Source organism: Drosophila erecta, unplaced genomic scaffold, assembly GCF_003286155.1.
Source record: "Drosophila erecta strain 14021-0224.00,06,07 unplaced genomic scaffold, DereRS2 tig00000021-arrow-pilon, whole genome shotgun sequence".
NCBI lineage: Eukaryota > Metazoa > Arthropoda > Insecta > Diptera > Drosophilidae > Drosophila > Drosophila erecta.
Window position 1 is genome coordinate 4,905,118 of NW_020825198.1, and position 27,350 is coordinate 4,932,467.

The 27,350-nt window shown below is 41.3% G+C and overlaps 1 protein-coding gene across 1 annotated transcript; it reads right to left on the minus strand.

The window, feature by feature from the left end:
• LOC6544980 (glutamate receptor 1) lies at nt 1-26,944 on the minus strand. Its single transcript, XM_026977146.1, has 16 exons — nt 26,818-26,944; nt 25,760-25,912; nt 25,146-25,273; nt 24,457-24,586; nt 11,002-11,255; nt 10,370-10,534; nt 8,390-8,725; nt 8,078-8,179; nt 7,276-7,516; nt 6,838-6,932; nt 6,600-6,767; nt 4,272-4,386; nt 2,312-2,772; nt 1,269-1,513; nt 373-835; nt 1-105 (listed from the first exon to the last, which is right to left on the minus strand). The coding sequence occupies exons 1-16, from the start codon at nt 26,942-26,944 to the stop codon at nt 1-3; spliced, it is 3,288 nt and encodes a 1,095-aa protein (XP_026832947.1).
• Nucleotides 26,945-27,350: the final 406 nt, after the last annotated feature.

Below are 27,350 nucleotides of genomic sequence, written 5' to 3' on the forward strand. Positions count from 1 at the left end.
TCAGACCTGCCCGTGGGCGTTCATGTGCAGGGAGTCACCGCCGTCGGGGGGCGTGGCCGAGAGCTGGGCGGGCGGATAGTACTGCAACGAGGCGCAATTGAGATACTGTGCGTGGATTAGAATCAATGCTCGGATGCACATCGCAAGTGCGTTAAAAATAGAACGCATTTCTAGCACTCTCTAAGCGGCTTTAATGGCCTACACTAGAAAAAACCAAACTTTTGTTCGCATTTTATGTTGCTTTAGCAGCATTACATTTAGAATGAGTCAAGTTTCGGTTATATCTGTTTTTTGAAGCCACTTTCAAATGCAAAATAGCTACTTTAATATTAGGGCAATACTTGGGGTTGTTCTTCTGTGAGTGCAACTTACCCCGACGCGTCCGTTGTCATAGTCGCGACTCGCTTGAATGGTCAATTTCGCCTTGGCATGCATGGTGTCCGTCAGCGTGCTCCTTTGATGTGAGGACGGCATCCCGCCGGGCACGGCGCTCGACGGGCCCAGCATCATGGATCCATTGGCCTTACCCAGGCTGCCGCTACCCACGCCGCCCAGTCCCATGCCCATGCCCATGCCCATGCCGGAGCCACTGGACGCGGAGCGGGAGTCCCTGCTGCGGAAGCAGTACTCCAGTATGGCCACGAACACGCTGACGAGCAGGCCGCCAATCAGGATGTAGAATATACCGGCCACATTGCTCAGCGATAGTGCGCTGTGCGAGGCTTCACCGTCCTTGTGGGTGCCGCATTCCGCCTTTTCGTACCACCATTTGTTTCGCAACTTGATCAGCTCGCCGTTCTCCGTCAGTTTCAGAACGGCCAGATTGATGGGGTCCCTGTTGAATGGGGAGCGGGAGTGGAAATGGGAATGGAGGCGCTTTGTTAAGTATGTGGGTTAGCTTTCATCTCTGGCTCAAAACTCCCCCAGCTACAGCTTCTCGCCGTAAAAGGCATCAATTTCTGACTCCCCAACGTGTCACCCAGATTCCGGAGCTACACATTAAATAATGTTTCGCATTTATAAACAAAATTTTGAAATATTTATAAATTCGTAAAAACTGAATGAAATAAATGCATGAAAAACTCCATAATTAAAACACCAAATAAATAATAATTACTTGGTATTATAAGTGCCATAAAAAAGTTTGTTTTCCCCAATTTCATGAATGATAATTTAAACATATTACTTTGTAAATGAATTCCCATGCTTTGCAGTGAAAAACTGAACACGCCACCTAAGCTGACCCCATTTCCCCGCAGTGTACTCACTTGAGCGCCGAACCGAGCGGCGTGGCGATGCCAAATCCCTTTGTATCCAGATTGCGGCCCACTTTCATTGTGTCGCAGGGCTCGCGGGCGTTCACATACTCGTTTTTGGGGGACTCCACCAGGAGGGCGTACTTGCCCTTGGAGTTGCGCACCCGTTTGATCCCCTCATCGTAGGTGGGCACGAAGACTTGTTTGCGCGAGTTCATGTACTCCCACATCTTGTTGTGGAGTCCGATTTGGGAGCGCTGCGGGCACAAAAAATGCGAACGGGAATATAAAGTACGGACTGCGGAGTACGGATATAGCGTATACGCCCCGGCATCCCGGCATCCCGCTACAGTCGAGTGCAGGCGTATAGGGACACTCGTTTTGCCCGGACATCCATCAACATAATGCTGAAGCCGAGTGCCTAGTCGCCCACCCTGCATAGTATATACCCAGATATATAGAAATATATCTGCTCACATGGCGGGGCAGCAGAGCGTAAGTGTGCTTAAAAGCATCTCAAATAAATGTAGCCATAAAAAATAGAATTGCGTCCCATTTCTTTTGCATTTTTGGCCCGATTGACGGCCAGAGAAATGGAATGTGGATTGCTGAGCGGCAGCGGCAAATTGCTTTTTATTTCTCATCTAACACAAATTAATTCGTGGCCCGGCTGGGGCCCCTCTCAATTTTGACGTCTCAAAAGGCTCAGACGGCAAATTCCAATGGTTTTCTAGGTCTTGGCTGTTGGCTGTTGGCTTTTATTGTCTTTGATTTGGCCATTGTGCGGTTGTCAAATGAGTGTGACATGAGCACCCAAATTAATTTGGCTGCTAGGCAACGCGACTGGCACTTTCATAAGTAGTCTATCACATGGGAAGCTAAATACATACATACACAGAGCGAAAATTCTTAAATGATTTGCCTTCTTTTTAGTGATATTTATGAAAGGTCCTAACTTTTGAAGTACCGCAGAAGGTGACCCACTTTGAATCAGGGAATGCACGCTCCAATTAATTTCCGCCAGTGCAAAGGCACCTGTCAGAGTATCTACTCACCCGGAAGAAGTCCCACGTGGAGCCGTGCAGCAGAGTGCCGTACTGCACCTCCGTCTGCATGGCCAGGTCCTCCGGTGAGTTGATCGGCGTGACCATTCGCTCCACGGTGAGGAAGGCGGCCAGGTTGGCCGTGTACGAGGAGATGAGTATCAGGGTGAAGAAGAACCACGAGGCGGCTGCAATCCGTCCGGACACGGACCTCGGCGACAGATCGCATCCCTGCTGCATGAAGGCGGCCAGCGAGAACCAGAAGGAGTTCCACACGCTGAACTCGTTCACCGCCGCCGAAGAGGAGCCTCCGGATCCGGGAGTTCCGGCGGAGAGGGCCGCCTGCAAGGCAGCTGCTCCTGCTGCCGTCTGGGCACCCGGAGTGGGTGGTCCCGGCGGAGGGGGTAGTGGTGCACCTCCGATGATGCCGGGCGGCTGCTGATTGGCAAGCTGTTCGTGATGTGCATGCGGATCTAAAAAGGGAATCAGGCGGAAAAGGGGCGGTGAGTTGGCCGCAAAACGAAGCCGCAGATGGCAAACGCAGTCTGCTAGTGCACAGTGAGAAAACGTGCGTACTTCCAGACTAATGACCCCAAAAGCAGCCACTTTGTGATAAAAGTAGGATTCTTTGAATAATGAAGATTTGCTAACCCCTAATAAAATATACTTAAGCTTTTAAGTACCTACCTATAATTTAGCTTAACCTATCATTAAGCTCCCTTCAAAAGGTATTCATTCTAAATCTAGGTCGTTCGCCCAGTGTGATGGGAGTGAGTTGTCAGTACGTGCCCATGTCGACTGTCCAAGTTTCAATCATTTCGTTTGGCTTGGCTTTTTGCGCCTGCTCTAATTGATATGCAATCAAACCCATAGCCAAGTCCCTGCTCCCCATTTGCTTCAATTGCAAAGCCATTGACTGTCGGACGGAGATGTGATGACATTCGTCCTTTTCCAGCGAGTCCTGCTCATGAGGCTGATGTGGATGCTGATTCTTCTACTGTCGGCACGGCGTGTCCTTTTCATGCAGGAGCATAGTGCCTGCCAGGTTTTATTTTGCACTCGCCTTTGTCCCACTCTATGGCAGTGGGTCTCTCTGTTTATCTATCTTCGTTTTTACACATTCTGTAAACGCTGCCTGCATACGGAATGTTGTTTACTTTCCGCTAAAATTACATTAAGGATGTTTTGCAGGATGTCAATAGATTGTTATGAACAGCCACTCCACATCGCCGGCTGTGATTCTCTCACTCTGACTAGCTTCCCCAGTTCATACATCTCTGACTCTCGCTCCGATTGTCAACTGAATTCTAGCAAAAAACAGCAGTGCCAGTCGCAAATTGGATTGAAATAATTGAATTTTCAGTGAAATCAAATAAAATCGAATGCAAAACAAGTCAAAAGTCGTAGCAGATGCATACAATTACGGGATTTTGGGCCTTCCGCCTGGAATCATCGCTTTTTCGGCATACGCACATCTCTCGTTAGGCTGCACTCAGAGAAATTGTGCACTTGAGGGGAATGTCACCTCGCGATGAATTGTGTCTTGAAAAGTGGCACAATAGCGCCACATTCACAACCAATCAGTAGAGACAAATAACGAATAAGGACAAACTTTAATTTATGAAACTTACTTAAAACATATATGAAATGAAGTAATAGTAGTCTGCAACTTGCCTTATAATTAAGTTCCGAAAGTAATTCTTAACATATCTGCATTCTTAATCAATGGCTTAATAGGTAAATTGCCTTCCGTAAAATTAAAATAAAATTGCGCTAAGCATAACGTCCCTTTTCTAAATTAAGACAATTACGTTCCAGCTAAGCCAATGCCATCTTCTAAGCGCATCTACTTGGCCAAATCCCCGTATTAAGAGATTGCTATTCCGAACTTTCTTAAGCGAGCAATTTAATTCAATATTCAAATGCCCACCCAGCCAGGTGGCAAGAAGGCAGGTGTGCGTACAGTACTCACCTGGCGACTGTGATTGCTGCGGCGGCTGTTGCACGAGGCGCCATTCATGTGGCGAGAAGCGCGACACAAAGAACAGCACGATGCTCACGCCGATGTAACTGAAGATGACGCTCACCTGTTGGCAGGTGAAAGCAGAAAGAGAAAGAAAGGAAAGTTCGCTGTAGGGCTGGTTGGTAAACATGGGACATGAAATTCGTGACTGGGACATGGAAGGCTGGCTGGAATACCTGGCACCTGTGCAAGCAGCCGTTGCTGCCGCTGCTGCTGCTTTTTTTCATTAAATTTTCTTAACTAATTGAAGCGGAAGCGGCCGGGGCTTCCTAGAAAATAACGAAACATTAACCTAATAGACGATGGTGCGGGGGGCAGGCGCTTGCGAGGCAGGAAGAGCCAGACAATAGCACCCAAGGACATCGACAAGAGCGGAGAATCTGCTGTCGACTCTCCTGCAACATTTGCTACCGTTGGTGTTGCAGCAAGCACGGAGAAAAATAGGTTGTAGCAGATTACTCGTGGATTTAGTGTGTATAATATATACATCTTCAGTTATAATAGTTATAATTCATAACAATTTACAGGAACTATGCAAATGTTAACTAAAGGTATGCATATATCAGCAAATATATTTTTAAAGAACCATCTTTGCTATAATAAAGATTAAGCTTCCCGTAGACTTTGCACATTATTTTTCTGACTCTGCACTTTGGTTGTTTATAGCGCTGTGACACATCTTGGATGTGCATCATTTTTTCTCGCAGTGCACAGCCAGGTGTTTGTGTGTGTGGGAGCTGTCAGCACCTGAAAGGCTGCCATGGCAAGCGCCTTTGTGCGGAAGGAAAGGTGTGTCCTTGTCGTTTTACGCCGCCGCTTTCATATGCCTGAATGGCTTCACCACACACACACACACACACACACGCACGCACACACACTCTCCTAAGCAGGATTGTGCCGCTTTGAGTGTGTGTGTGGTGTGAGTGTGAGTTAGAGTGAGTGTGCAGCTGAAATGCTTCATTTAATTTATGATAAATTTTTTGTAAAAGACTTTTTTATTAGCTTGTTAACTTTGCGCCTTGGCTTTTGCCTTTGCCTTTTTGGCCCGCTACACTTTCGCTGGCATCTTCGGAGTTCAGTTGAGTTACTCGCGACCCCGGGAAACTAATTTGCATTTGTAATTTTTTTTAGCTCATGTCAAATTACGCATTAGCTTTCACTTTGGCGCGCTGTTCGCCGACTTTTATTAGCATTTAATTTTGCGTTTGTCGCGCTGTCAACACTCTTTGACTTTCGAGATTCTGATTTGGGCTGTGCCCCTTTTTATGAATTTTTTATTGTGCGTAAATTTAATGGCCCCCGTCGCCATCGTCGTCCCCATAATTTTGCGCATTTACAGCGCATTAGTAGCAGTAGCTAAAGATGGGGATATGCCCATCTAATTTGTTTAATTATCTACCCAGTTATCCTGCCGCAGCGCACCCAACATTTTTAGTAGTGGAATAAGAATGCCCGGGTGCAACATAAACATCAACTAAACGCTCATACAAATTTGATGGCTTGCCATTATTTAAACAAGCCTTGAGCGGCAAAGTTCGGACCAGAGACTAGCGTTAAATTTAAAACTTGACGGCCACGTAATTTCGGGGAAAACAACTCCCATGGACACGAAGTGCTGTGCTGCTGTTTATGCGAGTAATGTTAAAAAAGGCAAACAGTGGCAAAAGCACAAAAAACTTTGTCGTTTACTCTATTAAACTTTGGGAGCTTACGTGGTGCCAAGTTGAAGCCGAAACCAGAAGAAATAAATATACAAGTCGAAACTTTTGCCGCAAACTTTTCCCCGAGCAGCAGCCTTCTTCGCATCGGGGCAAAAAAAAAAAAAAATAAGAGGAGTCGTAGGAAATAATGAAAATAGGGGCGAAAAAAAAATTGGCAAGCGTAAAAATTACCAGGCAACGGCGTCGAAATAGAAGCAGAAATGAAGAAATTGTTTATAAACTTTACTCATTTGTATGCAGCGCGATTTTTGCAACATTTTGACTCGTTACCAAAGTGAAAATAAACACATTGCTCCATGTGCTTAGCCTGAGTCCTATTTAGTTTTGGTGACGGGAAATAATTAGAGATATCAATGCACTTGGTTGCAAGGACGCACAGGTCCTGGACAATCCGCAATCGCAGTCGCGAAATCCGGCTGCAAAATCTCCATCTCCAGTTGCATCGCTTCGCTGCGCGCCAATGAGGCAAAGTGCTTGCAGCCAAAGGAAAGGATATGGAAATGGGGAAAGGGGAAGCTGGAATCGGGACTCGGGAAACTACCAAGCATATACGCACCCAAATTTCCTGTGATAAAGGATTCATGAAGCTGAACACGCCGGGCGTCTGCTTCACTGGCTTCTTAATCATGATGGAGATGCCCAGCGACATGAACGGCTTGCTGAAGTCGATGACACGTTCGCGTTCGGCGGTAATCGTCATGGCGGCAATCGCAATATCCGCTTCCTGCAATGCGAAGGAGTTCATTTTGTAGGTGGGTCGTGTCAGGGGATGCGGAAAGGGGCACGGAACTTACCTTGCGCACCAGCTCCCCCACCATTCCGTCCCAGCCGCCATGGGCACTGGATTTCTCCGAGCCGTAATTGCCATCCTTGACCACGCGCAGCTCGTCTGCAAGGCACACACGTGGAGAAATTGGGAGCAAACATTGCAGTTTAATGTGGAAAAATATCGAAAATTATAATATAAGAGGTTGTTTTAAATTTTAAAGTTAATCAATTTATTTTGACAATTAAATAAATGTATTTAACTCAATATAGGCAATTTTGGGAAAACCATTTTGATTTCGTACTAATCATTTGTAAACAATTTAATGTAGCAAGTAATCAATAAGAAAATACATTAAATACAAAATATTTTGAGCATATAAACTGTTTTATTTTTTAAGTGCACGGCCATAGTGTTTCCCTCTCGGCCGATTGAGCTGGCCATCGCCCATCGCGCATTCACTTACAGTTAATGCCCAGCTCCTTGGCCAACTGATCGGCCAGGTCCTTGCAGTATCCCTCGAACCGGTTGTTGCCGTGCAGCTTCTCGCCAAAGGCCACCTGCTTCTGCATGATGTAGGGCTCCTCCAGGACAGTGGTCACGATGTAGGTCCGGTTCTTCTCGAACTCCACGTGCGGACGCAATCGTACGTACTTGGCATTTAGGGGCTGCAGTCCGGCATCGTCATTCCACTCGGCCACCTTCACCTGGGTTGTCAGAAACGAGGAAGATGCCCCCAAAGATTATAAATTACTAAGGTGGGCAGGCCATAAATAATGCAGCCATCGACACCTTGCTCCCCACGAGGGAGCAAATTGAATCGATATTTGCCTAACTCAGAAGTTTTCTATTTCACAACTAGGAGCATATCGTTTGGCTTGGGCTGTTTGGGTAAGTTACGCAATGTAATTATAGTAAAAAATGTCTTACTTCCAAAATTGAACATATTTAGGTATATTTAACGATGCAACTAAATAGTCTAAATAGTAGTAAATAGTGGTAAATAGTAGTAGATTGAAAAGTTGGGACCTATTTGCTGGCTAAATTTAAACTCTGGGCTCAAACTAGCACAGCAAATCTGCCACCTTTCCTCCTCCGAAAAGAGCCAAGTGAAAACTAGTCCCTAGACGTGGCCCAGTGCAAAGCAGCACAACGGCTTTAACTTTTTCCCGGATGGCTTAGCGCCGCGCGGACCATTACACACAGAGCCCCAAACAACACTAGACAACAAAACACAGAATACAGAACACAGGACACAAAACACATACCATGGCGCTGTTTACTGTCATCTCGACGACGTGCAGCGTGTAATTGACGCGTCTGCCATCATCGTTGAATTTGATGTCCCCGGTTAGGCCCTCGATTTCCACCTGCGAAGGCAAAGATACCAACAGAGAGATACCTGTAGTGCCGAGATGGCCGTAAAATAGGAGCATTGGGGGGGTGGGTAGGAGTGGGTGGGCTGTCGTGTATGTGCTTAATTGCTTTGTCAGTTTGCACGACTGGCAGGTGTATCGATGTCGATGATGTTGGTACATTGTGTCCACATCATCGTCGCGAACATCAATGCTCTAGCTCACCTTTCTCAAATAACGCGATATTTTATCGCCGTGCTCCCAGGCATTCACCCAGCCCTTGGCCGTATTGCAGTCCAGTGCTCGTGAGGCCATGCCGCCGGATCCTCCGGCATCGCTCCCAGCATATCCGCCTGCCGCACCACCATTGCCACCACCACCGCCACCGCTGGCACTGTAGTTGTAGCCATCGCTGGACGTGGAGGCCGCCGCCTGGGCCACCATCAGCGTCTGACTGCGACGCTGCACATTATTCCGGAACTGGTCGGGCTTCTTGCGCAGGATTTTGTTGAACGCCTCCACCAGGACGAATACGGCGTCGTACATGAGCGCCGCCTGGGCCTGAGGTTTGGTGGAAAAAAGTGGGGGTTCCGGTTAAATAATATTTCCAACCTTATTAATCATAGATATGTTAACTTTTATTTACTTAATCACTAGATGAGCAATAATTAGTATGTACATACATCAGAAAAATGATTTAAACTATTTAACACTTAAAAAGATTTTAAGAAAATTTCCATTTTCTATATGCGAGATAATTATGTTTAGGGTATCCAGGTATTCGCGTTATCCCTGCCGAAAATCATTGATTTGGGAGTAATACAGGGAGTTGGGATGGTGGGTGTGCATGACAGTCAATAAAGCCCCCCGTGGATTCATTACTGGTAAGGTGGTTTAGCTGCTGGCAGTTAATGAGTGCATTACACGCTGTTATTCACAATTTTGCGAGCCATTGCCCGTTGGGCAAAGCTATCTCTCGCCTTATTTAGTCCAACGGAGCAGCAGGTGTTTGGCAACTAGGGGTTAAGCTGGCAAGCCCAAGGCCCCGAGAGAGTTGAACCGAAACGTGTCGCAGATTAACCCACACAAAAGAGCGCGCATAACTTTGATTTAATATTTAGCCATTGGCCGACTGGCTGTGCGAGTCCTTAAACTGGCCTACTGGCAGTTAGGCAAACACGGAATGAGTGAACCGAAAGGGAATGCCGCACAAAGGCTTTAATGTGAATTTCCCCCAACACACACACACACACACACACACACGCCAGTCAACAAAACAAACAAGTGCTGCCAAAGAGAGCAGCGGTCCGCTGGACCGGAACGGACTGAACAGCAAGGACATCGGTTTAGACCGGACCGGACCATACAGAACCAGACCGGAGAGAAGTGTCCTGCAGCTGGATTCAACTAACGTTTAAGCGCCACAAAGTGAAATCTTTGTCAACAGGGATAATGCCAAGGAAATACAAATATAAACAGCCAGCCAGCGCAAAATAAACCAACTTGCTGCTGCCGCAAGGCTGTGTTTTTTGCACTAAAAGAAATTTTGTGTTACTAGGCTAAGATGAGCACAGCCTTCAAATAGCAATAAAATCTTCTTCCAAACATCAGCATGCAAGCTAGTGAAATAAGACCAATGTAACTTTAAATTATATTTTCGAAAAAAGCATCCGATATACTTGTATGTTTTATAGCAAAAACAAGTAAAGTAAAGCAACGAACATGAGAAGTTTTAACTAAATGCAATTTATTCCTGTGCTTTAACTTTTAAGCATGTGTATTTCCTAGTTCCGCTAACTATCTCTTGTCATAGTGTATGTGTCTGTGTCTGTGTCCGTGTGCCGGCAGCATTCACAAGGACAACGGAGCAGCAGCGACAAGGACACATGTGCCTTTGACTGCAAGTTGTGCGATAGCTATCTGTCTCCTGGCCGCTTGCAAAAAGTGAAATCTGGGATCTGTCGCCGGAATACTAGAATACTAGACGAGTATTTGACTACACGCAACACAAACAGGGGCACAAACACAAGCGCAAACAGAGCGAAAGCGGCGACAAAGCGCCGCAAACTATGCTACAGTTGTGTGGGTCTCTCTCTCTGGGCAAACATTAAATCCGCGCAAATATTTAACTGCCAAATAAGTGTGTGCTGGCCTCGTTCGGACAGGACATGGCTATGGCCAGGACTATGGACTATGGCTACTCACCGAAATCGATTCACGGCCAGCGCCCACACTCATCTGGGGGTCCAAGCGCTTCCAGCTGTCGTAGAACTCACGCACCAGCCGCCGATTCGTGTCCACGATACGGAAGCCCGTGATGTTAATGGCCCCAAATTCGATTATCTCGCTCTCCCAGCGATCGTCCATGACCTGCAATGCAAGACAATGGAATTGAAATTGGCTTGATGAGGGTACAGTGCGAGAATTCGGTGGAAGGAGGATGTCACGGCATTTACAAAGCCCCCGAAATTACAAAATATTAATATATGCCATTATGTGCACGTTAAATGCGCCCTATTATGAAATTATAATTATGCAATATTTCTGCAGTTCATATGGTTATTTGAATCACAAATTAACTGATGTGCCACACAAAGTGCACAAATATTTTGGATTTCATATTAATTTAAACTCAATTATTTATGATATGTAATACATGTGCACAATATATTTTGTTGTCTTGGAAAGAAAATTCTTCAACAGAAACTAAACATTTGCTTTATTTAGCAGAGTGTGCTTGGTCACTATTCCCAGATGTAAATTAGGTTCGGGATCGTTTCCAGCAATGGTGTTTGTCCAGTTTTGGAGGTTGCGTTTTGGGGGCCAACAACACTTACCAAGCCACTCAGCAAATAGTGGTAGGTGCGGCGGCCCAGTCGCAAATCACGCACATGCTGAATTAGTATTTGCTTGGCCATTTCCGTGGGGCAGTCCAGGACGATGTGCTTGTTCTCGAATCGGCCGATCTGCTCCAGTGTGTGCAGGAACTCGATGGCCATGCTGACATTAGAGATGCGCTTCACCAGCTCCACTTGGAAGGACTCGTTGCCGGGCCGCAGGCCCTGGTATATTTGCTGGAGACGCAACAGACCTGCGGGAGTGGGGTTATCAAGTGTGATCCTGTTAATTAACTGAGTTTCGGTGCAAATTTACACACATTCTGGGCCATCCGGTCATATGACCAGATCCAGATCCAGATATATAGATGCATTAGCTGAGGGCACACAAATTACAGCCATCAACAGTTTTGCGAGTCGTTAGCCACTGGAAAGGAATAAGCCCCGGGCCCTTGGGTCCCTGGACCCCCAAGCCCCAGTCCCTTATCAACAAGACGAACATTTGCAACTCACAGGAAGCCCAAAGGCTTGGATGGGGCTATGCCCATACCCATACCCATTCCCATACCCATTCCCATACCCAACCCCATCCTATCCGGTACCATCCACCCGACGAGAAATCAAATGCGGGGCGTTATTCACGCCAAAATCTGCTTATGCACAAGGCTCGTCTCAAGTGAATGGAATTCAATTCGGATGTAAGCTACTTATACAATTGAAACCGCTGCTAATCAGCTGATGCTATCAACTGCTCTTATCTCAATTTTCCAGAGAATTGTGACCAGACCTTATTGTGAGAAGAATAAAGTGCACTTCAGGTGCCATTCCTGAGTTGATACATATTTTGTCATTACTTTTTATCAGTTAAAGCAGTTTGAAATCTGGACAAATATTCACACCTTAAAAGAAATTGCATAAAATCCATTTAAATTAGGCTTAGAAGTTAAGTCACTGAAAATAGAAAACAATTGCGTTAGCAAACAAGACTAAATTCATACTTTAAAGAACTATGTCGATTGAGCTTTATTCGCTTTTTAAAATGTAAGCTCCTCAAAAAGGATTATAAATCGATTGATTCCACTATGAGCCCTTGAGTTTTTCTTTGAATTTCTTTGCTTTAATGCCCATATTTCAGCACTTTCACTTTTAATTTCAGAATTTATGTCTGTTTCGTCTAATCTGTGCGAATCCGTCTACACAACGCTCCAGTTTTCTTTGTCGCCTGGGCTTTAACATTTGCTTTGTCTAAAAATAGGCCATACACTCCCCCATCACCCCACCGCAAACAAAAGCCAAAGGAGCAAAATCAGTTTCAATTTGAAATTTACCGAAAACGGATACAAGGATGCGCACATGCCACTGCGTATCCAGCAGATACCCCTGGATGGGCCCCAGAATTTAGGCCAACTGCGGCATGTTTGCAATGCCAGGGCCCCGAGGCAAGGCCAAGTTTTGGACCACTTGGCTGGAACGTCGTTATCCTTGTGGGCCGTCGTATTCAGTACACCGTATTCCGGCATTATCCTCGGCTCCATAGTTAGCACGATATGCGAACGAGAGGAGAATCCTCTGGCAGCGCAATTTGCATTTGTGCTTATTGAGTTATGGCTGCAACTAACTGCTTTCATTCGCACTTAAACCGAGCACTGGGCCTTCGAGCCTCAGCTCCTACAGCTCCTCCAGCTCTTCCTCTACTCGTCCTCCCACAGGACTTTCCTCAAACTTTACGAGTCAAAACTCAACGATTCAATGCGCCTGGGACCGAGGGAAATGTACAAACAGATAGCCTCGGAGACAGACGGACAGATGATTTGTATTACAGCTACGCAGCAAACAAAGGAAAGGCGAAAGACGAAGTGGGAAATGTGAAGGAGCGGTGGAAAACCAAGGAAAAGCCAGCAAGGATACTGAGTGAGGATTGTGAAATCTCGACTGGCTCTCGGTGGATGTCGCATGAGACATGGCGGTGCAACTCCAATGCGCCTTCAATTTATGTTTGCGGATAAAATGGGATTTGCTTTTTGCTTCTGGCTTCTGCTGGATTTTGATTTAGACATCGCTGCTGCTGCTGTTGCTGCTGTTGCTCCTTGCCACGCCCACTGCTACGCACGGCCGTAGCGTACTCAATACTTTTCCAATTTGTTCTTTCTTTGATTTGCACTATGCGGGGAGTACAGCACACATATATTCCGAAGTTGCAGGGTATCCGTGGGTAGCAAGGGCAACACCGAATTCGACAAGGTTTCCAGCGTCTCTAGAAAGAGGTAAATTCACTAGGGCATTCACTAGCTTTTAACTGCAATATTAAATGTCTCACTCGATGATTTAAGCTTACGCAATCCTGTTCTTGTGCTGGCAGCCTTTTTGGATTTTTCAAATAAGTAATATATTTCTACCTTACTTTACCTATAGTAAATAAAATGTCATGTAACTATAGCTGGTTTCATAAAGACGGAATTTCTAAATGAAGAGAATTCTAATTTCTAATCAACTCTAATCAATGGGTGGAAATCGGCACTCTTCGCAGCGCCACACATCTTTTCGGGGTATCAAATTGTCCTGAATAATACAGAGACTCCCGATTCTATATCTCCTAAATGTGTGTGTGTGTGCGTGTGAGAGTGTCCGTGTGGATGAGTAGCGGCCATTTTTTGTGCGCTCCGCTCGTTGTGCAATAAATTTTCTGCCTTGCCTTTTATACAATTTCATTTGCTGGCACTTCCTCCTCTCCAGCGAACCCCAACCATTTCGATTCCATTCGCATGGCTTGTGTTTGGATTTGATTTTTGTGCTTTTTTCGATTTGAGATTTGCCGCTTGGATTTGGGATATGCGTGTGTAGCTGTGTGTACATATGTGTGAGAATCGGAAAATCGAAAGTGTAATTGAAGAGCATGCTGTTGCGGCCGAGGATTTTGTTTTATTTCATTTTTGATATCAAAACATTTTTGTGGCTCACCCCGCCGCATATAATTCGACCTTCCCGATTTGCCGATTTCCCGTTTGCCTATCGACTTTATGGCTCGAAATTGGCATCCCTCCCAGATTCCCAATCCGAATCCAAGTCCCCATTCGCTCTCGTAACTTTGTGTGTGTTTCCGTTCAGTTTTATTGTTTTATTTCGAATTGTAGCCGATGCTCTTTCATTTTCGTTTATGTAACGAATTTAATTCCCAATTATATTTATTTTTCTTTTGGAAACCACCGGGCCAAATTCAATTTGTTTTCGAGTAGCAAAGGAAAAAGTGAATCGAAATTGAATTTGAAAAGTGCCTAGAGAAGAAGATTGCAGGGCTTTGGTTGCCACTCAATTTGGCCACTATCTCTCCAGTGGCTATGCAAATCTGTCACAGCCACAGAGCCACGCCCAACTTTCGCTCGAATGCGAAAAGTAAACAAGACAATTTGTTATGTTAAACAAAAGTTAGTTTTGCAGAAATGAAGTTTTGCTGCCTTTGATAGCGACACCGGCTCACATCACGCAGATGCAAAGATACACAGATAGGGCAAGAGATACGGATGCGGATCCGGATGCGGATGCGGATGCGGACATCAGATATCACACACACGGCCAACAACGAAGTCATTCGGCAGCATATTTTATGAAGAAAGTTGACAACAGGGGATGGAAATGCTGGATAAACAAATGTAATTACTACGAGGAAAGTTGCGGGCAAAGTGATGGCCATAGGGAAGCGTTGCTGTCGGCTGGTTTTTCATTTCCCGATTGACTGCAAAACCAGATATTCCATATTTTATGCATTAACTGCCCGTAATTGGAATACACCAGGGGGCGGGCCACGCCCCAATTTAGCAGCTTGTTATGGTTTTTTACTGGTCTCCGTTTCGTCCTGCCAGTTGTGCTATCAAAAACTTTGCCGCTTTAATTACTTACAAACTGCGTCGTCTTTGGCGGCCTCGTTTCGTTACTGGCGGGAAAGCTGCGGGAAATTATGCTGACAAGCTCAAAGGCTTTGCGCATATGTTTTCAATGGCCTCGAATGGTGGCAGGAGGGGTGGGGGGGAAAAGCGGTAGCTGGCAGCATTAAATGTATCAAATAACATGAAAGTGAAAGCGCAGTAAACCCCATAATGGCTAAATTAATGGCAGTCAGCCGGAACTGGAAGCCTCGTCTCCATTTTCTGGCCAAGGACTTCGGCTCGTGGTCGTTGTCTTAACGCAATTTGCGCTGCCATTTGACGCAGTTTATGCAAATTCATCTGTGATTTAAATTATGTAACACGCTCTATGGTGGCAACAATCAGCGCTCGCTTATTATTCATGATGCCCACTCCCTCGCAGATTCCTTTCAGATTTTTATATCCCCACAAACCACTCATATTGAACATCGAACTGGTATGCCATATACATATTTGATGTAGATATCGATGGGGATTCTATTTTTTTGGGCCAAAGACAATCAAGTCTTTCATCTATAAACGAAAACCATTTGCATAATTCTGCAGTTAGGGTTCCTGGGTCGCATTGATTAGCCGAAGGGTTCAACTTTAATGCATAGGCTCTGTCTTTTGTGTCTTTAATAAACAATAGTGGTCAGTCGGCGAACTGCTGACGTATTCATTGCAGCATGAGCAAGCAGATTCCCACATGTCCTTAAAAGAGCTCACGCATCAGGACGCACAGACACATACGAGTATCTACGTATTTATCTCTTGGCATCTGTATCTGTTTCTGTTTCTGTGCCGCTGTCTGCTTCGTATCTGTATCTGTGACTCCTGCGTGGAATGTTTATTTTTTTTTCGCCCTGGCCCCCGTAATAAATTTCATTTCACGGCAAGTCAATGTGCTGTTAACACGGCAATGGGCAGAACCACGCCTACTCAACGCTTTTCTTCTTCATACCCAGATTCCTTCTTCATTTTCGGCAGCTGCCAGGACACACATGGCCCACATATACAAAAATAAATATATATGTATACACCGTACATGTAAGTAAGACATTTACTTTCATTGCAGGCTGTTGATTGTACGCTTTTTCATACAGAAATATCGATGGCAACGTGGCAGACTGAAGGGGTCATGGAAAATTTTGTTCTGACGTTAATAGAAAGCAACCGAAATAACATTTTACCCACTCGCTAACAAACAAGAAGAAATTAATGGTTTGGTGAACCAGTAGGAACAACAAAAAAAAACAAATATCAAATTAAAGATAAAGAAGTGATTTTTTGGGCCTTGGGAGAAGGCTCCTTGCATTTGGCTGGAAACCGGCTAGCCGAGCATCGCCACCTGTCACTTTTGCCTCTGCATGTCATTTGTTCTAGTGTCTCGTACGTGCAAATACTTTGCGATTCATTGGCACTGGCTGTCTGTGGGAAATTTGCTTATACGGCTCATTTGACGTGGCTGGCTTGGATGATGTCGATGACTGGAAGCGGGACAGCTGCTCGGAGCAGTTAGCCTGTCAAAAGGATGGGCCACCAACCAAGTTGCCAACTTGCCACATTGCCCCATTGCCCCATTCGAAATGAAGTTATTTCAGCTCGGTTTGTGAGCTGCTCTTTGCCATTTCAATCGTGCAAGTGGAAAGCGATAGGATTGTACATCTGAGTACGTCTATGTACATATGTAAGTTTCATTCTTTATAAAGGGATGACACAAGGTGTGTATTTTTGGGAAACATAACATTACATATGTACACAATTTATATGACATTATTAGCCAATAAAAGCTTTCTTGTAAATATTTAAAATAAAATAAAAGATAAGTTCGAATTTCAGCCTTGGGATATTTCTTAATTTTTTTGAACTTCTACATTAGAAAAATTACAAAAAAAATGGAAAAAAAATAAATAAAAAGAGGTATGCCACTTCAAAATCCGATTAAGATAAGTGGAGTTATGGAGTTTAGAACTTCAGATTTGGGTCATTTTTTAATTTTTGTGATTTTCTACATCAGAAAAATTACAAAAAAATGGAAAAAAAATAAATTTTTAAATTTGAATGCAGTTTTTTAGAGAATCGCGCCAGAAACATTTAGAGGTATGCCACTTCAAAATCTGATTAAGGCAACTGGAGTTATGGAGTTTAGAACTTCAGATTTGGGTCATTTTTAATTTCTTTGATTTCTACAACATCATACATCAGAAATATTACAAAAAAATGGAAAAAAAATAAATTTTTAAATTTGAATGCAGTTTTTTAGAGAATCGCGCCAGAAACATTTAGAGGTATGCCACTTCAAAATCTGATTAAGACAAGTGGAGTTATGGAGTTTAGAACTTCAGATTTTGGTCATTTTTGAATTTCTTTGATTTATACAACATACATCAGAAAAATTACAAAAAAAATGGAAAAAAAATAAATTTCTAAATTTGAATGCAGTTTTTTAGAGAATCGCGCCAGAAACATTTAGAGGTATGCCACTTCAAAATCTGATTAAGGCAACAGGAGTTATGGAGTTTAGAACTTCAGATTTGGGTCATTTTTAATTTCTTTGATTTCTACAACGTCATACATCAGAAAAATTACAAAAAAATGGAAAAAAAATTAATTTCTAAATTTGAATGCAGTTTTTTAGAGAATCGCGCCAGAAACATTTAGAGGTATGCCACTTCAAAATCCGATTAAGATAAGTTGAGTTATGGAGTTTAGAACTTCAGATTTGGGTAATTTTTGAATTTCTTTGATTTCTACAACATCATACATCAGAAAAATTACAAAAAAATGGAAAAAAAATATATTTCTAAATTTGAATGCAGTTTTTTAGAGAATCGCGCCAGAAACATTTAGAGGTATGCCACTTCAAAATCCGATTAAGACAAGTGGAGTTATGGAGTTTAGAACTTCAGATTTGGGTCATTTTTGAATTTCTTTGATTTATACAACATCATACATCAGAAAAATTACAAAAAAAATGGAAAAAAAATAAATTTTTAAATTTGAATGCAGTTTTTTAGAGAATCGCGCCAGAAACATTTAGAGGTATGCCACTTCAAAATCCGATTAAGACAAGTGGAGTTATGGAGTTTAGAACTTAAGATTTTGGTCATTTTTGAATTTCTTTGATTTCTACAACATCATACATCAGAAAAATTACAAAAAAATGGAAAAAAAAATAAATTTCTAAATTTGAATGCAGTTTTTTAGAGAATCGCGCCAGAAACATTTAGAGGTATGCCACTTCAAAATCCGATTAAGATAACTTGAGTTTTGGAGTTTAGAACTTCAGATTTTGGTCATTTTTGAATTTTTTTGATTTATACAACATTATACATCAGAAAAATTACAAAAAAATGGAAAAAAAATAAATTTCTAAATTTTAATGCAGTTTTTTAGAGAATCGCGCCAGAAACATTTAGAGGTATGCCACTTCAAAATCTGATTAAGACAAGTGGAGTTATGGAGTTTAGAACTTCAGATTTTGGTCATTTTTGAATTTCTTTGATTTATACAACATCATACATCAGAAAAATTACAAAAAAATGGAAAAAAAATAAATTTTTAAATTTGAATGCAGTTTTTTAGAGAATCGCGCCAGAAACATTTAGAGGTATGCCACTTCAAAATCTGATTAAGACAAGTGGAGTTATGGAGCTTAGAACTTCAGATTTTGGTCATTTTTGAATTTCTTTGATTTATACAACATACATCAGAAAAATTACAAAAAAAATGGAAAAAAAATAAATTTCTAAATTTGAATGCAGTTTTTTAGAGAATCGCGCCAGAAACATTTAGAGGTATGCCACTTCAAAATCTGATTAACACAAGTGGTGTTATGGAGTTTTGAACTTCAGATTTGGGTCATTTTTGAATTTCTTTGATTTATACAACATCATACATCAGAAAAACTACAAAAAAATGGAAAAAAAATAAACTTCTAAATTTAAATGCAGTTTTTTAGAGAATCGCGCCAGAAACATTTAGAGGTATGCCACTTCAAAATCCGATTAAGATAAGATGAGTTATGGAGCTTAGAACTTCAGATTTGGGTCATTTTTTAATTTCTTTGATTTCTACAACATCATACATCAGAAAAATTACAAAAAAATGGAAAAAAAATATATTTCTAAATTTGAATGCAGTTTTTTAGAGAATCGCGCCAGAAACATTTAGAGGTATGCCACTTCAAAATCCGATTAAGACAAGTGGAGTTATGGAGTTTATAACTTCAGATTTGGGTCATTTTTGAATTTCTTTGATTTATACAACATCATACATCAGAAAAATTACAAAAAAAATGGAAAAAAAATAAATTTTTAAATTTGAATGCAGTTTTTTAGAGAATCGCGCCAGAAACATTTAGAGGTATGCCACTTCAAAATCCGATTAAGACAAGTGGAGTTATGGAGTTTAGAACTTAAGATTTTGGTCATTTTTGAATTTCTTTGATTTCTACAACATCATACATCAGAAAAATTACAAAAAAATGGAAAAAAAAATAAATTTCTAAATTTGAATGCAGTTTTTTAGAGAATCGCGCCAGAAACATTTAGAGGTATGCCACTTCAAAATCCGATTAAGATAACTTGAGTTTTGGAGTTTAGAACTTCAGATTTTGGTCATTTTTGAATTTTTTTGATTTATACAACATTATACATCAGAAAAATTACAAAAAAATGGAAAAAAAATAAATTTCTAAATTTTAATGCAGTTTTTTAGAGAATCGCGCCAGAAACATTTAGAGGTATGCCACTTCAAAATCTGATTAAGACAAGTGGAGTTATGGAGTTTAGAACTTCAGATTTTGGTCATTTTTGAATTTCTTTGATTTATACAACATCATACATCAGAAAAATTACAAAAAAATGGAAAAAAAAATAAATTTTTAAATTTGAATGCAGTTTTTTAGAGAATCGCGCCAGAAACATTTAGAGGTATGCCACTTCAAAATCTGATTAAGACAAGTGGAGTTATGGAGCTTAGAACTTCAGATTTTGGTCATTTTTGAATTTCTTTGATTTATACAACATACATCAGAAAAATTACAAAAAAAAATGGAAAAAAAATAAATTTCTAAATTTGAATGCAGTTTTTTAGAGAATCGCGCCAGAAACATTTAGAGGTATGCCACTTCAAAATCTGATTAACACAAGTGGTGTTATGGAGTTTTGAACTTCAGATTTGGGTCATTTTTGAATTTCTTTGATTTATACAACATCATACATCAGAAAAACTACAAAAAAATGGAAAAAAAATAAACTTCTAAATTTAAATGCAGTTTTTTAGAGAATCGCGCCAGAAACATTTAGAGGTATGCCACTTCAAAATCCGATTAAGATAAGATGAGTTATGGAGCTTAGAACTTCAGATTTGGGTCATTTTTTAATTTCTTTGAATATCTACATCAGAAAAATTACAAAAAAATGGAAAAAAAAATAAATTTCTAAATTTGAATGCAGTTTTTTAGAGAATCGCGCCAGAAACATTTAGAGGTATGCCACTTCAAAATCCGATTAAGATAAGATGAGTTATGGAGCTTAGAACTTCAGATTTGGGTCATTTTTTAATTTCTTTGAATTTCTACATCAGAAAAATTACAAAAAAATGGAAAAAAAATAAATTTCTAAATTTGAATGCAGTTTTTTAGAGAATCGCGCCAGAAACATTTAGAGGTATGCCACTTCAAAATCCGATTAAGATAAGATAAGTTATGGAGCTTAGAACTTCAGATTTGGGTCATTTTTTAATTTCTTTGATTTCTACACATCATACATCAGAAAAATTACAAAAAAATGGAAAAAAAAATAAATTTCTAAATTTGAATGCAGTTTTTTAGAGAATCGCGCCAGAAACATTTAGAGGTATGCCACTTCAAAATCCGATTAAGATAAGTGGAGTTATGGAGCTTAGAACTTTAGATTTGGGTCATTTTTTAATTTCTCTGAATTTCTACATCAGAAAAATTAGAAAAAAATGGAAAAAAAATAAATTTCTAAATTTGAATGCAGTTTTTTAGAGAATCGCGCCAGAAACATTTAGAGGTATGCCACTTCAAAATGTGATTAACACAAGTGGAGTTATGGAGTTTTGAACTTCAGATTTGGGTCATTTTTTAATGTTTGTGAATTTCTTTGATTTCTACACATCATACATCAGAAAAATTACAAAAAAATGGAAAAAAAATATATTTCTAAATTTGAATGCAGTTTTTTAGAGAATCGCGCCAGAAACATTTAGAGGTATGCCACTTCAAAATCCGATTAAGATAAGTTGAGTTATGGAGTTTAGAACTTCAGATTTGGGTCATTTTTTAATTTTTGTGATTTTCTACATCAGAAAAATTACAAAAAAATGGAAAAAAAATAAATTTTTAAATTTAAATGCAGTTTTTTAGAGAATCGCGCCAGAAACATTTAGAGGTATGCCACTTCAAAATCTGATGAAGACAAGTGGAGTTATGGAGTTTAGAACTTCAGATTTTGGTCATTTTTGAATTTCTTTGATTTCTACAACATCATACATCAGAAAAATTACAAAAAAATGAAAAAAAAATAAATTTCTAAATTTGAATGCAGTTTTTTAGAGAATCGCGCCAGAAACATTTAGAGGTATGCCACTTCAAAATCCGATTAAGATAAGTTGAGTTATGGAGTTTAGAACTTCAGATTTGGGTTATTTTTTAATTTTTGTGATTTTCTACATCAGAAAAATTACAAAAAAATGGAAAAAAAATAAATTTCTAAATTAAAATGCAGTTTTTTAGAGAATCGCGCCAGAAACATTTAGAGGTATGCCACTTCAAAATCTGATTAAGACAAGTGGAGTTATGGAGTTTAGAACTTCAGATTTTGGTCATTTTTGAATTTCTTTGATTTATACAACATCATACATCAGAAAAATTACAAAAAAATGGAAAAAAAATAAATTTCTAAATTTGAATGCAGTTTCTTAGAGAATCGCGCCAGAAACATTTAGAGGTATGCCACTTCAAAATCCGATTAAGATAAGTTGAGTTATGGAGTTTAGAACTTCAGATTTGGGTCATTTTTTAATTTTTGTGATTTTCTACATCAGAAAAATTACAAAAAAATGGAAAAAAAATAAATTTTTAAATTTAAATGCAGTTTTTTAGAGAATCGCGCCAGAAACATTTAGAGGTATGCCACTTCAAAATCTGATGAAGACAAGTGGAGTTATGGAGTTTAGAACTTCAGATTTTGGTCATTTTTGAATTTCTTTGATTTCTACAACATCATACATCAGAAAAATTACAAAAAAATGAAAAAAAAATAAATTTCTAAATTTGAATGCAGTTTTTTAGAGAATCGCGCCAGAAACATTTAGAGGTATGCCACTTCAAAATCCGATTAAGATAAGTTGAGTTATGGAGTTTAAAGCTTCAGCCTTAGGACATTTTTGAATTTCCACAACATAATAACATCAAAAAAATTACAAAAAATTAAAAAAAAATAAATTCAACTTTGAATGCAGATTTGTAGAGAATTGGGTCAGAACCTGATGATAATCGCTACGTTCTTCCTTGTACTGACTTTTCAACGAATCTAGTATACCCTCTTACTCTACGAGTAACGGGTATAAATATGTCTTAATAGAGGGTAATGCATTAGTTGAAATATGCCAGATTGGAACTCAAATCGAACGAGCAACAGGAAACTAAGCCAATTACCAATTAAAGGCCAATCTAACGTTAAAATGATTTCCGCATTATCTATTTAATACCTGCATTAGCCAACTCATCAGTTTAAGACTTAAAGGCTAAGCTGCCAAAAATGAATATAGCCCAAAACCGAGCAGCGAATCTCGAGCGCGGATTTCTTTAATGACCTGTGGATGGCCCGCCCGCTTTTCTTGTCTGGAAAATCCAATAGCCGCTGGCGGCACAAGTGTTTTTTAGTGAACAATCTCACACACTCGCGCACACATAGATTGCGCAAATAAAGTGAAGCATAGCCGCAGGGCCGGCACGTATTGGAATTTTCCGGCATGCCAGCGAGAGCGGCCAGCAAACACAATAATTTCACAGCTAAAAGGGAAATGTGTGTAAGCCAATTTCTCGGCCAAGTCGTAAATACAAGCAGGAATAAACTTATAAGCCGCTGGCCCACTTCGTATGAATTAGATTCTGTGGAGAAACCCATAACGAAATATTGTTTGTGTTTGCATCGATTGTTGTTTCTGTTGTGATTGTTCTACACGCCGCTCGAAAAATCGTATCTGAAGCCGGCCATTGCCCATAAATAGTGTTCTTTTTTGGCCCATTCTTTTCTTTATTTTTTTTTTTTTGGGGAGGCAAGGCGCAAAATGTTTTTCCTATTTCTTTGTAATAAACTCGTTGGCGCGTTGAATAAACAAAAGGAGGAAGCCATTCCAGGACAAAACAGTTGCCTGGCCCAAAACAATAGGACGTTGGGAAAGCGTAGGCGCTACGTGCCAGAAGTTGCCTTGTAAACATGGCCATAAACCGAGCAGCCGAAATGGAAATTTATGAAAAATGAAAAACTGCCAAGCAATGTTGTCTCCCCATACCTATTAATTGGCCACATCTCGCACTATGGTCTTAAAGTCATATGCCGGCAATCAGATTTTATTAAGCTGCTAACAAGAAGCCGCACAGTTGATTGAGTGCCACTAAGCATTTGGCACGGCTTAAAACAGCCGATGAGATACACACAAACACAAGGCCGAAGTGAAAGCGGAATGAAGAGGGATTAACGAACACAGGCAGGCCAGCCGGAGGAGGGGTTTGGGGAAGGGGGATTATGAACTGGCTCGAATTGATTGAGTGCTGTTGGCCACCGCAAAAGATTTTCACGTGGCATTCATTAATAATAATAACGCAAGAGCCAGACACTAGACTCCATCCATCCCGACATCTCTTCATGGCTCCAGCCATTCGTCGGTGGCCACATAAACCAATTGTCCAGCTGCCAATGGCGCAAAATGTCAGCGAGGATGGAGAAAGGGGACCTCAATGCAGACGGCTGTGTCATTAAACTTTATTTATGCACTGGGTAAATGGAAAATGCTTGCACAAACTTATAACAAAGCAAATTTACGCTGCTGTGAAAGAGGGAACGCAGAGTGCTTACAATTTCACTGGCAGAAAACCAAAGAAAAATAAAGAACTTATTTCCAAATAATCTGATTGCTTAGCAAAAGTTAAATGTATTATACAAATAAAGTAAGTAGTAATAACTCGTTCTTTCTGAGATGTAAAGTTTTTCTAATAAGATTGAAACAATTGAAAAGAATTGCTCACAACTTTGTCATTGTCAGAAAAGTGTAATTGACACTAGCATTAAATGAAAATAACTGCTAAGAACATTACATTTTTTCGCACAGTACTTTATATTAGACCCTTCCCGACCCCAACTACATAGTTTGCATGGATGAGGTTGCAAGAAGCGAAAGCGGAAAAATGCTTATTGACTCGCTCAGCTGCCTTCGACTTCGCTGCCCCATTCTGCGAATGTATCTATATATCTGTTGATGGCCATGTATTAGTATTAGTGTGCATGCTGGCTGTACTCACCATCGTGGGAATCGTAGAGATAAATTATCTTGCGCCAGCCATAAAATTGTATTGTATCAATGATGGCCTGATGATAATCCGGGCGCATGCTGAGGGCAAAGTCGAGGAAGCCAGACGATGGCGTAAGCACCTAAAACGCGAAAATTATGGAAAACAGCCGCAAATCGGTTGCAGGAGGTTGGGGTGGGGAAGGAGAAGGAGATGGAGAAGGAAGGAGCAAGGACATGGCGAGTTAGTAAACATGAATCATTATTGAGTGCTCATTGTTGTTGGAGCCTTGCTTTCGTGCTCGTTTCGGGCATTTGCCTGGTTGATTTATTGGGCGAACGGCCTAAGCGAGGCCAAAAGTGTGTTATAAATTTTTAAAGCGCACGCACACGACACCCACACCCACACACACCGACGGCTTGGGGCAGGACATCATTAGAAACAAGTGGCCAGGTTGTCCGACTCGGTCCCAGCTCACTAGTATTAATAATGATTTGTACCTGGGCGGCTCATAAATATTTTCAACTGGCCCAGCTGTGCTGGCGGAGTGCTTTTTCGGGTGTTCTGTGGGCTCTGTGCGCTTTTCAAGGTTACCAATTTGTATTGCGAGCCAACAGTGCGTATGAAGTATATTTCATATTTAAATAGGCAAACGACCTTGGCACTCGCTTTAATATTTATTAATGTCTTAATGGGCTCACCTTCTCGGGAAACCAGGGCGTCACGAAGGGCATCTGGAAGGTGTTCGAGTAGGAGTGCAGTGTGTCGAAGGAGTCGGGCGAAACTGCTCCCAGCATCGAGTATACGCCCCTTGAGAACTGATTGCAAACTGCAAGTGCGCACGGGAAAAGCACATACAAATATGATATGTCATTTACTTAATGTTAGATTAATCTTAGCTGGGGCACAGCGATAGATAGATTTGGCTGATATTTGTACACTTTGTATTAGTTCTAGGAAAATCTAATTAATGACTTATTGTCGGGGATATTATTTTCACTAAGTTTCAAATGAATTTAAAAGACTCATGAATTTTATTTACAATTAAAGTCAACAGAATAAGGGACGAAATGATAGCCAAGAGTCGACCGCGGTGGCGGGAAATTGAAAAAATAACAAAATATAGCGGCAGACTTGCTAAAAATGCGCATAATTGATATTGTTTCCGCTACATTTCAGCAATATTTAGGTGCTGCATCTCATGAAACTCAATATCTCAAATAACTATCGCCTAACGAGCGAGTTTTGTGTTCCCGACCAAATTCACTGAATATTCCGGGCGAATATGAATACACTTGTACATGCAGATACTTACTCAGCCGTGACAGTTTGAAGGCATCCGCCGTGTTGATCACATCCACGTAGGCCTGCAGTTCGAATCGCCGGGATGAGACGTTCAGGTTGTGATTGAGCATCGCGTACTTGAAGGCCGATTGCACCTCGTCGGTGCCCTGCTCGAAAATGGCACCTGTTTCAGGTGAAGGCAGCAGCATGCAAAGATGTGTAAAATTGCTGTTAGTGCTCGCTCGAGTTGGGGAAAAGTTTCGCCTTTTTGGGGCAGCGGTGGCTGCTCCATCGAAATTGTCAATTAAGTTCAAAGCAAAGGCACTTTAAACTTTGTAATTGCTTTTGCGCTCGAATTTTATTTGTGTTGTTGCTCTTGTAATTTTTTCTTCGCTTTTATTTTTTGTGTTGTTTTTTTTTATTGTTTTTGGTAAAAACTTTGTTGCCGCCTTTCAGGCTACTGTTGTCTTTCTCGTTGTTGTTGTGGTGGGCAATTTGAGCCAATTTTTAAGTGGCGTTTGCAGCAAGCTAATAAGCGTGGCGTTTCAGTTTTCAAAGTGGCCGACGAAAAATTGAGGAATAAAACGAGATAGAAGGAAACTGACTCCTGGCAAACTTCATTTTGGTACTTGATTTTTCGGACACAAAACACACAATAGGAGGCGGACCATATCGATTTAGAAAAATGTCGTTGCTTCGCTTACTACAAACTAACGTTTTGTAAAACTGTGTAAAATATTTAATAATTGCAGCTTATTCCACACTTTTTTAATGCTAGATCTAACTAGTTAGGTAAGCCCCCAAATTTGAAAACTTTAACGCAGCTTGTTATTGAATCAATATTTTTTCTCCGAAAAGGTTTGCTCCTTGAGAGTTTTTGAAATGGCCAACTTTGGCGCGTTTTAGCCATTTCCCAGAAAGCTGAGGCGTGTGCAGTGAACGTTTATAAAATAAGAGTAAGTGCCAGGACAAAACCAGGACACGAATAGCTGGATGCCTGGGTGCCCGGATGCCAGGAGGCCAGGATGCCAGGAGAGGTGGGCTCGGGTCGCTGTCAGATGCATTGGGCTTACGGTTACGGTTACTCACCTAATGGGATTTTCTCGGTTAATGATGGCTGTGCGCTGACTCCCCGTCCGTGGCCACCTCCACTGCTCCATGTTAGCCATAATAAAAAGCTTGGCCAAAGGCAGCTCAACTTTAAGCCAAAGCGCATTTTGCAGCCCGTTGATACTGCTGCTGATGCTGGCGGTGCTGCCCTGTTGTTATATTGCTATATCCTTGCTATTCCTGCGGAACAGGACTCCTCTTGTTGTTGCTGCTGCTAATTCTGCTCTTCCGCTTATTTTCTGCAGTTGTAGTTGTAGCTTGTCGTCGCTGGCATTGCGAGCATTTTGCCGCACTTAGCGCAGCATTTGCATAATTTGTGCTGCCTGCATATATTTTTGGGTCAGCGATGAGTTTTTTGCTTTTTGTGGGCAGAAAGCAGAAAGGGTGGGTTAAAGTATGTTAAATATATCAGCAGAGTTTCGGGAGATTTCGCGTTGGGTTATCATGCAAATTGCGCCCCGTGTAAGTCGCTTAAATTTTCGGCTTTGTGTGCTTAATTAAACGCTTCCCGC